Genomic DNA, 16,173 nt, shown 5'->3' with positions numbered 1-16,173 from the left:
TGCTAACTTCCCGCCCGGAAAATATTTTATTTACATGATTTGAAAAATCTAATGTAAATAATTAACAGCATCAAAATTTAACAGTGTGGCGTGTTGACCGCGAATGACTAACATACCATCTTTACCATAATCATAGTCAATAGAAAGTACTTTCTATTGACTATGCCATAATACACCTGCACAGACTCATTTGCATAACAACGCACGCACATACCAAACTGTTTAAAATAGAGCTACAAGGTACCCGAAAATGACATCTATTATGTTTTCAAACAACATGCATAAGAATCTTCAGTACCCCGCCATGCTTGGGGCTGAGCAAAGACCGTTTTTGGGAAAAAAAAGAGCTGTATACAGTAGGTTCCCGCCCGAAAAAATGGCGTTACATTATTTGAATAAAACAAACTATATAAGACTCACCAGGACAATATATGAGCTTGTCCCCGGAAAGTGCACCTATTCATTGAAATATAGAATTAAATATTAAGTCTCCAGTACTAGCCCATTCATGGTTGAGGCAGAGCAATGAAAATAGAGCCCAGAAATGCACTTACTTATACGTATTACTATACATAGTCACCTATGATATAAATTATGATAATGTTAAAATTTCAACTATCCAGACGCGACTTCAACATTTTAGGTGGGGTTTTCTACTTTAAAAACTCGACTTCGTATATGCCTATGGCCTAGCCCGGCGGCGGAATTAGTCTAAGCTTCGAAATTGGTCTGGAAATCGGCATCTTTGCAGATGTTCTATATTTGATCTTATTTCACTCTCCATTAACCCTATGCAAAAACCATCGGAGTCTATCTGTTTAAAACACGTTTATTCTGGGACGGTGCGGCCATACACACCAACTACTATGAAGAATCGGACATTTCGCTACCAATGTTGCAACATTGATTAACAAAATCAAAATTTAACAGGGGCGCGTTAACCGCGAATGACTAACAATACCATCTTTCCCACTACACCTGCACAAACTCATTTGCATAACAACGCAGGGCTTACCAAACTGTTTAAAATAGCTACAAGGTCCCCAGAAATGACACCTATAGTATTTTGAAACATGATATGTCTTCACTACCCCACCATGATTGGGGCTGAGCAAAGACAATTTTGAAAAAAATATTTATTGAAATATGAAATTAAATATTAAGTCTCCAGTTAAGCTCACCATGGTTGGGGCAGAGCTAAGAATGAAAGCTGAGTCCCCGGAAATTATGAAACGAAATATAAAAGTCTTCAGGACCAGCCATACAATGGTGATTGTTTCCCAAGTGTCAGACATGCAATGCACGCGGCCGTAACGGTAATTCAACAAAACAAAATTATGAAATACAAACAGAGCTAGCACACAAAAGCCTACTTAATAATTTTAATATTTCTATAATTTAGAAAACAATTAGAATTATCATATCACCTTTGATACGAATTTTAGGTTGGGTTTTAAATAACCCGACTTCATAATTATGCTTAAATTTCAAAGATTTGCTTAAAACATATTTATTTATTTATTCTACCATAAACTTTTATTCACAACATATTAGTAGGCCTACAATACAATATCTTGCATGAAACGGATATTTAAAAATACACTATAATGTGTAACGGTACAATTACAATTCTAATGTAAAAGATTAACAAAATAAAAATTGAACAGTGTTGTGTGTTGATCGCGAATGACAAACAATACCGTCTTTCCTACAGCACATGTGCACACTCATTTGCATAACAAACGCACGGCATACCAAACTACGATGAGATAAATTAATTCTCTTCTAAACACGTAACGAAGAGAATTAATTCCTTCTTTTTTTACATTAAAATAAATTGAGGGCGCTAAACATAAAATTTAAACCATCAAAGCAGTTTGCAAGAGCCAAAAAAAAAAAGATGGTAAATGTGCTCTCCCTGCCTCAGCACTAAGGCCCTGCCACAGCCTTTTGGGGTCGTTTCCACCACATCACCAGATGCATTGATGTTGTCGCCTCATGATGTGTGGTGGAAAGGGGGACGTATGATCTGTGAACCCCAAACACAGTGGCTCGCATAGCCTTAACTCTATTCCACCGACCAGCGTGGGAATCGAACCCACGACATACGTGTTGTTAACACGACGCTCAGACGACTGAGCTAACTGATCATTTTGGTTTTAGCAAGTTTAATAGGATATTTATGACGTAATGATCAATTACGTAATACACGTATAAATAGACTATTATCAGCTTTTCAGTCATGTACTTGGTGGCGTAGCGGGTAATGCTCAGTTTAGAGTGCTATCGGCTGGGGTTCAAACCTCGACGGATATTTTTTTTTTTTTTTTAATATTGTTTTTTTTTTTATAGAGATATGTAACACTGTATTGTCCAACATGTATGGTACCATACCGGTAAGTATTCAAATATGCTTAATACGAAAAGATATTAAACTTTTATTCACAACATATTAATAGGCCTACAATACAATTATCTTGCATGAAACGGATATTTAAAAGTACACTATAATGTGTAACGGTAGAATTACAATTCTAATGTAAAAGATTAACAAAATAAAAATTGAACAGTGTTGTGTGTTGATCGCGAATGACTAACAATCACATCCAAATGCCAACTTTAAGTCAATGGCTACCAGATGTCTCTGTGAGACGGTTATTTGAACCAGTACCAGTACCAGTAGTAACAATACCGTCTTTCCTACAGCACATGTGCACACTCATTTGCATAACAAACGCGCGGCATACCAAACTACGATGAGATAAAATTAATTCTCTTCTAAACACGTAACGAAGAGAATTAATTCTAATTTATATCACTGTGCTCCACTGGCTCCAAGTTGGGTCCACTTGAGCACAGTGTATTAACATACGAAAAGATATTAAAATTCCGTGAATTATTTCTATTTTATATCACTGTGCTCCACTGACGCCAAATTGGGTACACTTGAGTACATTGTATTAAAATACGAAAAGATATTAAAATTCAGTGGCTTATTTCTATGTTATTTCAATGTGCTTCCCTGGTACCAAATTGGGTCCACTTGAGCACAGTGTATTAAAATACGAAAAGATATTAAAATTCAGTGACTTATTTCTATTTTATATCACTGTGCTCCACTGACGCCAAATTGGGTCCACTTGAGCACAGTGTATTAAAATACGAAAAGGTATTAACATTCAGTGACTTATTTCTATTTTATATCACTGTGCTCCACTGACGCCAAATTGGGTCCACTTGAGCACAGTGTATTAAAATGCGAAAAGATATTAAAATTCCGTGACTTATTTCTATTTTATATCACTATGCTTCTCTGGCTTCAAATTGGGTCCACATGAGCACAATGTAATAACATACGAAACGATATTAAAATTAGTGACTTATTTCTATTTTATATCACTGTGCTCCACTGGCTCCAAATTGTGTCCACTTGAGCACAGTGTTTTAGCATACGAAAAGATATTAACATTCAATGACTTGTTTCTATTTATATCACTGTGCTCCACTGGCTCCAAATAGGATCTACTTGAGCACAGTGTATTAACATACGAAAAGATATTAAAATTAGTGACTTATTTCTATTTTATATCATCACTGTATGTTCTCCACTGGTGCTAAATTTGGTCCACTGGACCAGAGTTAGCGTAGTACTATTTCTATTTCGGAAATAAATAAAGGCATATATGGCGCTCCGTAGAAGTAGAGAATGCTCGATCGCCGAAATGACACTCTGAATATACCTCACTCTGGTTGTTTTTAACCCTCGGACTTGGCTAGACCTATATTTATTTTTTATAGGCATACAAATAACTAGTATATTACTTAGATATGTGTTTATAGATACTAAAATAATAATTTTTAATATTATATATATTTTAGTATATATATTAGGATTTTTTATTGTAAAAATCGTTAACATTTATTTCTATAAAGACAAAGTTATAAAAGCGCCGAAAAGTTCCACCATGGCGACTTCCAATGACTGGTCTGACGTCTCAAGACAGGTACAATAAAAACACGTTTGTGACCTTAATACGATATACATTCTCCTTATTTTCAATTTGATATAATTAGATAAGATAATTTTATTCGGTGGTAGATTTGTTGGCTATTTTGGTACTCTAAAACTGAAGTAGGACTAGGCTAGGCCTAGCCTACCTCCTCTGATGACGATGAGTGCGCAGTGAGTGTAAGGCCTAGCCTAGCTAGCAGCTAGAGTTCTCCTATCCTAGGCCTAACTAGAGTGGAGTAGACTGGCCCTCTCTGCTACCCGGCAGACTAGCCTATTGCTATAGGCACGGGGCCTAGGCTGCTATGCTTACTAAATAAAGGCCTACACTGATGTTGCCCACATTCCACAATTTAAAAATAATAAATATTATTAATCTTGAAATTTAAAATGTTATTTTCTCTAGTCCGATACTTCGGCTGTTATAGAAATGACCGATTCAATGGAAGATTTTGATGGTCCATCCCGTGAACCAGCTCAGCTACATACAATGGACATGTACGAGGGTGATGGTGATGATGAAGAAGAAGATGCAGAAAGTGGGGATTTTATGAAAGCTATGCGCAGTCAAATTGGAAAGGAAGTTGCAGGAACTGTAAGTGTCAAAGTACAGTAGTCTGAGACCTCCCAAGTCTCCTGATAATCTTGGTTTTTTTAGTCATCCTCCTCCCACATACTGTGCTGCAATTTCTGGATTGTTTTGGATATGGAAGAAAAAAACATTCGATGATTTATAAATTTAAATATGTAGACCACATGCATTTTCTGCCTTTACTGCGCCTGACACAAAACACCCATTGTATCACTAAATACTGATGCTTAAGATTCGGCCATTCTTTCAAAATTTCTCGTGTAGTGAAGAAATACGTTTATATCTCCTTTTCACCACAAAAAATGTCGCCTGTTAACCTCAGCTTAGAAGCAAAGTTGCAAACAGATTTATTAAATTATTTATTAAATATAATGAGAAGAAATAAGTTTGATTTATTTTTAACTAATAATTCTTAGACATACGCTTTTGACTACCAGAAATGAACATGTATTTTACGACATCTATAACTAAACACCACAATACTTTAGTTACTTATTTGATTTATTATACATTTTCCCAATGTCCTAGATTTCCAGTTTTCATTACTTTCTTCTTTTATTATTTTAGGCATGGAAAGCAGGCAAAGACCAGGCTAGGAAAGTATTTGATTTGTATGCTAATATTGATATCTTGAGGCCTTACTTTGATGTTGAACCAAAGGTGGTTGTTAGAAGGTTAGTCAAACCCGTAGTTTAACTTAAACTAAACTTTAAAGATGTATTGTCCTCCTGAAAAAATGATTCTTAAAAAAATGTTTGTTGAATATTCTATTTCAATGTAACATAATAGTTATCCACTTTGACCAAAAATTGGATTGAACAAAAAATGTATTTACCTGAAAAAAAGCAAAAAAATGGTCAAATTGGCTTCCAGCCAATGGATTTTTGGTTGAATTTAACCACTAATTTTGTCATTTTATAAGTGAAAACATGATTTTTTCAGGTTTTTTTCTATTGAAGTGATTAACTACAAAATAACATATTCAAAGTCTGATTTAAATCTTCATTTTTCATGTTTTTGGGGGACAATACATCTTTAACATTTTTCTAGTTATGTAGTGTTATTTTAATAAATATTTGATTATAAAATGTAATTAAAATATTTTTTTTTAGATTGATATTTTCTCTTGTTCCAAAAAGACCATCAGGAAGACCACAGGTATATGGCACAATTGAATAGTAATACATTATTATATACTATATTCCACCTCTGTCCAGTTGTAGCCAGCATCCTTAACCTCCTTATCCAGTTCTCCTCCATGTGTTCCTTGGGCATCCTCTATTTCGTTTTTCCTTGGGGATTCCATGTTAGGGCATGTCTAGCTACTGTATGTTGTGTTTTGGTTTCCTTAGTGTGTGACCAATCCAATTCCATTTCCTTCTGCCAATTTCCACTTCCAGTCTTAACCCATATTAAAATTATATTATCTAGAAATTACCAACAGAGTTGTATGGTCCATTGATGGTTGTTTTTACACTCATTGCATTTCTTTTAATGGAGATGAAGTCATCTATGCATGTAGTGGTAAGATATTGTAGCATTTTTATTTAATTAAAAAAAAGCTGTTATATTGATAATTATTAATAAAGATACATATGCTTATGTTGACACAGAATGCAACTCAACTTAAAGGAATGAGTTGCGCAAGAGCACTTATGTCGACTTTTCGAAGAACAGAACTGAAAGGAACCAATGTGCGAGTGCTTATGTCCACACTGGAACTGATAGTAACTAGTCGTGGTTACAAACCAGAACCAATATAAGTGAGCACTTATATGGTAACATTGAACGGATAAACCACTGGTTGTGGTTACCCATACCTGATATGATTCAAAGTTTTCAGTTGCGCTTAGCTCCTTTTAGATCCGGAAAAAGTAGTTTAACTCAACTGCGCGTATGTCGACATATTTTGCATTACTTTGAGTTGCAGTCAGTTGCTTGAAGTGCTTTTCTCAACACGGTTGAGTTCCGTTTGACATAAGCATACCTTAATGTTGAAAGAGTTAGTTGATACCAATTCATCCCATTGGGACATACAGTAAAGCCACTCTTGTAGTTTCCATATCAAAATGATTAAACTGGTAAGGACCAGAACACAGAAAGATGCACTGGATTCATGCACACAAGGCAGATGTGTACTATATAATACATTGGACCTCCAGCTTGAAGTCTTTTAATTCAAGGAGACTTCTTCTACCATCAGCACCATATTTCAGTAGTGCCTTAAAACTGTGTGCCAATATTGTGCCTCTTTAGTGGCAATAAAGCTGGATTTCATACTAGATTATTATATTCTTGTATAAACCAACTCAAACTCACCTTTCTTTTTTTGTAGTGGGCCACATTAGCCCTAATTATCCTCTAATTTACCTAAATGACATACAAATTTATGATTTCTAATGGTCAAACAGTATTTTTATTACACAAAGAATGAAATACATACATCCGTATGGTGTATTATACTCGTCTCACTGTATATGTTGATTTGTTATTCTTACAGAGAGAAGGGACATTAATGGGTACTGCAATAGGGCTATGTTTTGGGTACTGGTTCTTAGCCTCTGGATTATTTTATACTGTTGCGTACATTTGCAATACTCATATTACGCCATTACAAGTCTTGTCTCTAACAGTAAGTAATATTAACTTAAATGCCTTTTTTCTGAAATAGGTTTTACTATATTGCCTAGAAATGTCATGAAAGATCTATTGTACTGCCTCCACCCACTGTATATTGTTTGCAATTGAAATAGTACAATTTTATAGTACATAAATTTTGTATCTACCATTGTATACCCATTTTTAATTTAATTTTTTATATATGTTTGTTTTATTTGTAGGGTTATTCACAGTTTGCTAACTGTATTGTAATATTTCTTGGAACTGCGTTACATAATTTAGATTCACATTTCTTCTTCTACATGATGTGGGCTATACTTGGAGGTTTATCTGCTCTAAAAATGGTTAGTATGTTTTATGTACTGATTATAGTAACCCCTACCCTAATTTAATATTTCATAGTACAGGCAAGAAGTTCACTTCGAAATATTAAAGTGCCCAATTAAAATAAAAAGACAAAGCAAGCTGCCAATAAAGTTTTTATTAAATTATTTGTAATAAATAAATTAATCCAAAATAGCAAAGCTGTATATACACTTTTAGTTATGGTGACGTGACCACCATTGACATTCATGTTCGCTACGGCCCTGCTAATGCAACTGATTACTAATTAAGTAGATGTTGTCACCTCAGTTGTATTGCCAAATTCATTATAAGTTTATTCATATACTTTTATTGAATAATAAACATCTTTATTCAGTACTATTTGTATTTCAATCTGTTTATTTAGGTTAGTGTGTTTGTTTCAAGAACAAGTGGGAAAACTCAAAAATTAATCATATCTGGCATCGTAGCTTTTGTACACCTTGTCTTCTTGCTGTACCTGCACTTTGCTTATCACCAGATTGTCAAAGGTAGCGTTTATTTTGTTCAATAATCTTTTTAATAATGAAACAAAAGTTTTATACTGGTTGAACAAGTAAGCTTATTTATTTGTTTTTTAAATTTATTCATATTAAAGTGTAATTTAAGCCAAGTTTACACTAGAAATATAGACCAGTTCACAAACTTCAGCCAACTGCAGTTAACAAACTTCAGCCAACTGCAGTGAACAAACTTCAGCCAACCTCAGTTAACAAACTTCAGCCAACCTCAGTTAACAAACTTCAGCCAACCGCAGTTAACAAACTTCAGCCAACCGCAGTTAACAAATTTCAGCCAACTGCAGTTAACAAATTTCAGCCAACTGCAGTTAACAAACTTCAGCCAACCGCAGTTAACAAACTTTAGCCAACTGCAATTAAAAAACTTCAGCCAACCACAGTTAACAAACTTCAGCCAACTGCAGTTAACAAACTTCAGCCAACTGCAGTTAACAAATTTCAGCCAACTGCAGTTAACAGAAATTAGGCCCATGCACCTTCTTACAAAGTAGTAGTCGTGTAATCCTACAGATTTGCAGCTTAAAGTTCGGTAACTAATGTACCACAATCTTCTCCAAACAGTGGCAAATGTGGAATTTGTTGTTAAAGGTTTTGCAGGGTCTTTGTTAAGATTTTAGATAAAGGAGACCTGTACAGATATAGGCGCAGTCATTTGATATGAAAGCCTCTAGAATAAAGTTTAGAATAAGTATAAAACTGAGCAGTATTTTCAATACAAATGGTGGTTTTTTTATAGTTGGTTTGTGCTTGCTTTTAATCCATGTCTTCATTAATAATAGATAATTACAGCTATTGCTTTCTAGAGCACAGTAGATGATAGAGACTTGTACTGCATAGAATATACCAAAAATGTAATTTTCCATGCAAATTCAAATTTAGAATATTGTAGAAATTTTCTTTAAACCACAACTACGGACATTTTTGTCCACTTAAACCTCCCTTTCCCCAAACTTTAAACCATGCCTTGAAAAAAAAAAATGTTTCTTCCTATTAATTTTTTCCGAGAATCTGTAGTGCTAACATCCTAAATCTATTTTTAGATATTGCTAACATAATTGACGGTGGGGCACCTGGTCACCATCCAGTGCTCGACGTCGTAGAGCGCGGCGCTGTAGATGAGCATGTTAACAAAGTAGGACTGCAGAATGTTGATGTTGCTGATCACATTGTCCACGAGGCCATTAAAATGGTCACAAAAGCTGCTAAAAGTAGGTGGCATGCTAACAATAATATTCATTTTTTAAGCAACGTTCATTTATCTATTATATTTTACTAACATTCTATCATTCTTGGACTGCTGCTAATTTCAACATTTTCAGACCTCCCACTTTGGAAAAATGAAATATCGGATGGTTTTAAGTAACTATAGAGGGTGGTATAATAATCAAATAATCAAACCATAGAGCTGAAAGGGGAAAAATGAATTGGCAAAAAATGTTTGGCAACTCATTATTTCATTCATTAAATGAATGGATTAGAAACATTATATGGAACGATATTAGTATTATATGTTTTCTATTCTCTTATCAATATCTAGAGTAGTATAAATTATAAATGTAGGGCCTATACTGTATATCAGGAGATTTTTTTGGTTTATCCAAAATATCGAGAGAAATTGCATTTTAGCGGGAGATGATTCAAAATATTGAAAGACACTCGCCATTATGGGGAGAGTTAGGAGGTCTGTACTTTATTCTTTTTTTGACACCCACTGTCATACCGTCTCCTTTTTTGCATGTTATATGCATGTACAATTCTACTCCACACTTAACCCTTGATTTACACATATTTTTAGGAAATAAAGTAAGACAAATTACACTAGGACTAAAGTAAGATTGCTTGTGCATTCCTAACACATAGGCAACTATGATTTGTTTTATGACTGCTTTATTTTGTGAATTTTGTATTCTTTATACTATATTGCTGTTCTGCGGTCTTAAGCTCTGTCTACACAATCAAACTACTTTGACAAAAACAGTGTGATGTACCTAAATATGGTAGTGATATGACATCATCATGTCCATATATGGGCACATCACATTTTGTTGTCTCATAAAGTGATTGATAGTGTAGACACAGTTTAACCTAGTAATAGACGACCGATAATGACCAAACTACATCATGTTAATTTATTGTGCGTATGCAGTGATATTGGGACTTGAATTCTCACTCCCCATCTCAACATAATTTTGATGGTTTGTAGGTCCAGAAATCGAAATTTCCAATTGAAGAATTAAGATCACGAGTTAAAGACCTTTTTATTGCACTTCATACATGTTTAGGTTGTAGGTCTAATCAGAATATTTAAAAATGGAATCTGTAAAAGAGTGGTTGTTACTGATATTAATCATACTATTTTATTTGGTATGTTGTATCAGCTTTGTCACTGCACATACATCAATGCTATTTTTTCGTTTCAATTGAAATGATCATTTTATTCAAACTATAATTTATACAGTATCTAAACTACCTTTAGGTTTGTCAAATCACCATGGTAATGATCAACCAATGATAGGCCTACACGCCGATGCAGGAGACACAATGTAGATAGATATAAATATCTTGTATGCAAATGTGAGTGAGATTATTTCAGTTTGCATGAAAACGTTTGTTTTGTTTCTTGGCAATAACCCTTTCTTGTGGTTGTTTATGTTTTGCATGCTTGTTTTTGGACATTTGTATTTTTAGATAAATATTAGAACTAAAAGGAAAATTAGTTTGTTTGTAAATAAGTTATGAATGTAAAATAATGACACATGTGCACGTCAAACTTAAAAAACTGATGTTCTCAGTTGTTATGACGTCATCATATGGCCATCTGAATTTTTAAAATTTGATTTATCAATTTCAAAAAATCAATTTTCTTGCAATTTTCAAAATGTTATTACTAAAGCTCTTTCTACACTATCAAACTTGTTTGACAAAAAAGTGTGATGTACCCAAATATGGTAGTGATATGCCCAAATATGGTAGTAATATGACATCATCATGTCCATATTTGGGCACATCACATTTTTTTGTCAAATAAAGTTTGATGTGTAGACAGAGCTTTAAACAATTCCTCTTCAGACATATAAACTTTTTTTTAAAATTTGAAATCATATTCAAACAATTGAATAAACGTGAGTGGTGTAAAATAAAAAATAACAGTCAACTAAACCATTTACAATGCCAATACCGTCAACTGTTGACGCTTATTGAACGGTTTTGATAAATGCTATGCTGTTCGTACAATCGTTTTAGTGCAGTCTACTGTAGACTAAGCCTAATAAATAGCATGTGCATGTTACGATGCATTGCGCGATAGCCTAACTCGTCACTGTGACGAGTACAAATCTAGTTCAGTATTGTAACCAATCAGAACATTTCCTATTATGACAAGAAGCATGATCCTGAAGGATGTAACTTTCAACCCCCCCCCCCCACCTCCCTTTGTGGTGTATGATTGAATGTATTGAAATTAAATCTATTATATTTCTGTATATTCCTCTTCAGACAAACTTTTTTTTAAAATTTGAAATCATATCAGGAATATGGCCGTATTTTGTTTGATACAGTAGTAAAGGGCTTGCATACATTTGTTACTGTTTTGTTTTTAGTCAATTGAATATTTTGCTTTTAATAAAACCTTTAATTAAAATGGTTTTTTTTTTATTGCCTTGTTAATGTTGTTATGCCATTGCAGCCTTCAGCCTGTGTTCTGCTAATCTTATTAAATGTTGTTTTGCTTATTATAATGCCAATGCACGTAATCTTAAAATGTCATTTTGTTTATAATGTAATACCATTGCACCTTTTAGCCTGTTGTGCTAATCTTAGTAAATATTTGGCAGTTTGATTGATTGTTGCTTCTTTGACCCACTTCCCTTGGGTCAAATACATGTATTGAATTATATTACTATGATTATTAAATTGAAGTCGCAGTTTTGCTAGCATTGAATAAAAAAGAAATAAGAAAATTTCATGGAATAAATAAATATATTTTATTAAATATGACAAGAATGTATAATGTAGATATCAATCAAGGTTTTACATTACATTTTAAAAAGATATCACTTGTTTCATCTACAAGCAATTAACAGAACATTTTTTTGCTTGAGGCAAAGAATAGTTTGTGTTTCACAATTTGAAATTGTATCATTCCAACCATTTTATGCTAATACTCCTGGTTTGGCAGAGAAGACTCCTCTATTTACTTTATTTATTTCTCCCAGCCTAACATCATGCTCCTTTTACATTTTCTGCTGGGTTGCAAGGAAAATGTCTATGTGTATATAGCTTGTTTGCTTCTTCAATAAAATACTACAAAAAGCTAAAACACAAGCACATTTACTACATTTAATTAATTCATTGTACAACCATCTGTAGTCATAATTTATTGATTTATTCACCACTCATTGCCTGGTCTATCTTGATGCTAAATACTCTACGAAACCGACAACCCCTGTTTTTTCAAGTAATATTATCAATTGTTTACTGTTATAAATTTGGCACGACTTCACTGACAAAATTTGCACCATATTATAGGGTGAATCCAGGATGTTAAGAAAGAAAAAGCTGAATAGGGTGTATGTGGATCCTTCCTCTGATACAAATTCGTAGAATTTTCTTTTAACCTTTCAAACGTGAAGGGGGAAGGGCCGACTTGGCTCTCCTCTGTATCCAGCTCCTATGTCCAGTGTACACAATTATCTTTGATCTTCACTAGTAAACAGCTTTGACAATACTATCAAACAGATATTGTTCTTCTAGCTTCAAGGCTTATACACTAATTAATCAACATTCTCTAACTCGTGTTTCTCCTCTATTTACAGTTGTGAACTCAAACTGAGTTTAATGGCCTAAAGAAACACTGAAAGCAACAAGTAAAAGGACTACTTTGAAAATACCAGAAAATCTGCTGATTAGTTGTAAATAAGAACTCCAAATAAGGAGATATTTTGAAGTAACAATTGACAACAATGCTTTTATTTGCATGTCTTTTTTTCTTAATAACACACATAGTGGTACAGTATCTGAGCAGTGGCGTAATGGCTATGAGCGCTCACTGGCCAAACCCAGGTGATCCGGAGGGAAAAAACCAGGCATTTAAATATGTCGAAAAAGGCTAAAAACACCTGAGGCCTCCAGCGTTGGAGGGCCTCCAGCTTCTGCATTACGCCACTGTATTTTTAGATCACTGTTATAGAGAAATAGGGTACAGTATGTAGCCTATTTCTCCATCTCCCTCAAAACAGACCAACTGCATTTTCTTGTCCGTGAGTATAAAACAACGTACCCCACCATGTCTGACTTGTCCGGGTTGGTTGATGGTGGTCATACACAATCATGTTAATAGAATCATGGAATATTGTGCACTTGGTGTCTATATAGTGTGAAATAAATTACACATACTCATTTGTAAATATATTTTATTTAAAATGTTTTTAATATATTTAAATAATATTGTAGTGTACATAACAATAAACAAAATAGTTTTATTAGCACATTTACAATATTATGTTTAACTCAAAAATAAGAATTATATGTTGGATAGAACTTAAATGAATTAATTTTTAATATTTTTTATATATATTAAACATATATTGGTCTGTAAGCTAGACACCATCAATCATACCATGTTATAATTTCTTGTGAAAAACCGAGAACATTTATACATACAGTTAGTTTACTTTACTTTTACTCTCTTTTTCATGTACAAGAACCAGTATTTTTTGCACCAGTTTAGATCAGAATTTTTAAAATTATTTATTCATTTTTTTCCATTTTGGGTACTTTTTAAAAGTACTGTGATTTCTAAACAATAAAGAGTCTTGTTTCTCATGATTTGTTGTGTTTATTGTAAACTGTATTTCTATATGTGTGCGAAAAAAGCATGGTTTACATACATAAAATCATGTGTTTTTATATGACAGGTCACTTCACAGTCCCGGTGTGTGTGACTGTACCCTCCAAATTTGCCAACTCCTGCCTACAAAGCCTCATAAAATCCAGATCTACACATTTGGGAAGAAATGATTAAAGATTTATCCAGGGAATGTCCCAAGATCTTCCAAGTTTACTCACAAGTTTTAAAATTCTGTTTCCCCAATAAAATATTGACATCAATCAAGCAGAAAATCTGTGAATATATCACTTTAACAGATGTATTTTAAAGCATTTTTTCACACTTTAACAGCATGACTAGTGTAACAAACATCTCCAGGGAACTTTTTAAGAAACTCAAAAGAGAACTGTTTTTAACAGATGTATTCAAATAATTGTGGTGATGTAAGATTAATATTTCATATTGTTGTAATGTAGTAAACATCAGTTGGCATGATTATTGATGCATTAGATATAGTGTTAATAGATGTTATTTTTCAACTAGTTTGGTGTGGTAGACCTCCCATTTTGAAATTGATTACTGTAATTCCGGTCGTCAAATTAAAACATCCCCAAAATCATCTTTAGCATTTAGGACAATAAATCAGACTACCATATTTATGGTTATTGTTGGGGAGGGTTTTTAGGGGGGAGAAGAGTTTAAATATATATTTCAATCAATCAACAATACAAATTTTACCAAAATGCTTCATCATGGAAGTCAATGAATTCTGGTACAAATAAAATGTGTTATAATACAATACTGTGTGTATATGCATGCGCCGCCGTGGCGTTTATTCCAATTTTCGATGTTCGAGGAGGGGGGAGGGGGGTGCGTGTATGAGGGAGGAGTTTCGAATAATTATTGTATCTATAACTTCATTATGTTTTCCTTTTCTGGTTCATACTCAATCTGTTTACAGTAATTTTTAGTTTTTTTAACCCTTGTTTTTAACTGGTGACGATGCTGATGCTGTATATTTGTTGTAACTTATTTTGGTCTACATCCATAACTATAATAAATAGCGATTTGGATATTTTTAAGAAGATAAAAATATGGCAGGTTATGTTCTACTGTAGGTAGTATGCTTTCCCTTGTTTCTCTTAATAAATTAGACCACTTTGCAAGAGTTTGGAGTAAATGTTCAAATCAAGTCTGAGCTTTGGCCTGCTTTGCTGCGCTGGGAATTTTTGTTCATTTTTATGTAGACTTTCTGTCTGGATCCTAAAATTATGGCATCTAATTACATAAATTGTATTATTACCTTTCAAAGCTGATTTTTAATACCAATTTCTATTGAATAGTTTTCAAAATAAAACACTTACAAGATATATTGTCCCCCTAAAAATGTTGAATATGCCTTTTTAATATCACATAATATTTATTCACTTTGACCAAAAACTTGATCAAAAAAAAAAAAAATTTCCCCCCAAAAAATGTAATTTAAAGCAAAATATACCTAAATTGTCTGGAAGACAATGGTTTTTGGTTAAAATTAACCATTTCTTTTGTCTTTTTATAAGTGAAATAATTATTTTTAATGATTTTTTTTCTACAGAAGTGAATAACTTTATTAAAACTGTGAAATTGCCTATTCAAAATCTGATTTTATTAACCTTTATTTGTCATGTTTTTGGGTGACAATACATCTTTAACCCGCACCTCTTTAATCACAGATAATAATGTGCTCAAACAATAATTAACAAGTCAATCAAGTATTTTAAGACAAATTTCTTGTTTTATTTATAATATTTAAAAAAAATTGTTTATATATAAACATATTTAAAAAAAAATATTGTTTATAATAACTCAATTTTAAAACAATTAAAACATCATTTTGACAACTGACCTTGTGACCATTTCATTATGGTAGGACCTGAGACTTTTTTGTCCAAAATATTGTACTTTACAGTATATACGTTTATACATTATTCTACAACTTAACAAAAGATAATAATTATTTGCTCTGTAATAGATACTATTATTATTGTTTTACTTATTTATTTGTATTTATATACAGTAGAAACCCTCCTTTGGGACGCCCCTATTAAGGGGGAACTTAGAAACCCTCCTTTGGGATGCCCCTATTAAGGGGGAACTTAGAAACCCTCCATTGGGACGCCCCTATTAAGGGGGAACTTAGAAACCCTCCTTTGGGACGCCCCTATTAAGGGGGAACTTAGAAACCCTCCATTGGGATGCC

General features: G+C 33.3%; 1 protein-coding gene across 3 annotated transcripts; it reads left to right on the top strand.

Moving 5' to 3' along the window:
* Positions 1-3,956: 3,956 nt before the first annotated feature.
* LOC144849247 (protein YIPF3-like) lies at positions 3,957-13,930 on the top strand. Of its 3 annotated transcripts, XM_078706316.1 has the most exons (11): positions 3,957-4,004; positions 4,416-4,604; positions 5,169-5,275; positions 5,714-5,759; positions 6,033-6,125; positions 7,102-7,233; positions 7,442-7,564; positions 7,951-8,074; positions 9,145-9,312; positions 10,581-10,678; positions 12,919-13,930. In XM_078706316.1, the coding sequence occupies exons 1-10, from the start codon at positions 3,966-3,968 to the stop codon at positions 10,649-10,651; spliced, it is 1,092 nt and encodes a 363-aa protein (XP_078562442.1). In that variant the 5' UTR covers positions 3,957-3,965; the 3' UTR covers positions 10,652-10,678; positions 12,919-13,930. The 3 variants fall into 3 exon arrangements, with proteins under 3 accessions (XP_078562442.1, XP_078562444.1, XP_078562443.1); XM_078706318.1 differs by lacking the exon at positions 9,145-9,312; XM_078706317.1 differs by lacking the exon at positions 10,581-10,678.
* The last annotated feature ends 2,243 nt before the right edge of the window (positions 13,931-16,173 follow it).

This window comes from Antedon bifida, chromosome 7, assembly GCF_963402885.1.
Source record: "Antedon bifida chromosome 7, ecAntBifi1.1, whole genome shotgun sequence".
Lineage (NCBI taxonomy): Eukaryota > Metazoa > Echinodermata > Crinoidea > Comatulida > Antedonidae > Antedon > Antedon bifida.
This window is presented reverse-complemented; position numbering and strand designations above follow the sequence as displayed.

Bases quoted from the DNA above. Each gene is read 5' to 3' on its own strand.
- LOC144849247 (XM_078706316.1), top strand. From the start codon at position 3,966: ATGGCGACTTCCAATGACTGGTCTGACGTCTCAAGACAG. The intron at 5,760-6,032 runs GTATATGGCACA...TATATTATCTAG, and splicing joins GACCATCAGGAAGACCACAG to AAATTACCAACAGAGTTGTA. The intron at 7,234-7,441 runs GTAAGTAATATT...TTTTATTTGTAG, and splicing joins TACAAGTCTTGTCTCTAACA to GGTTATTCACAGTTTGCTAA.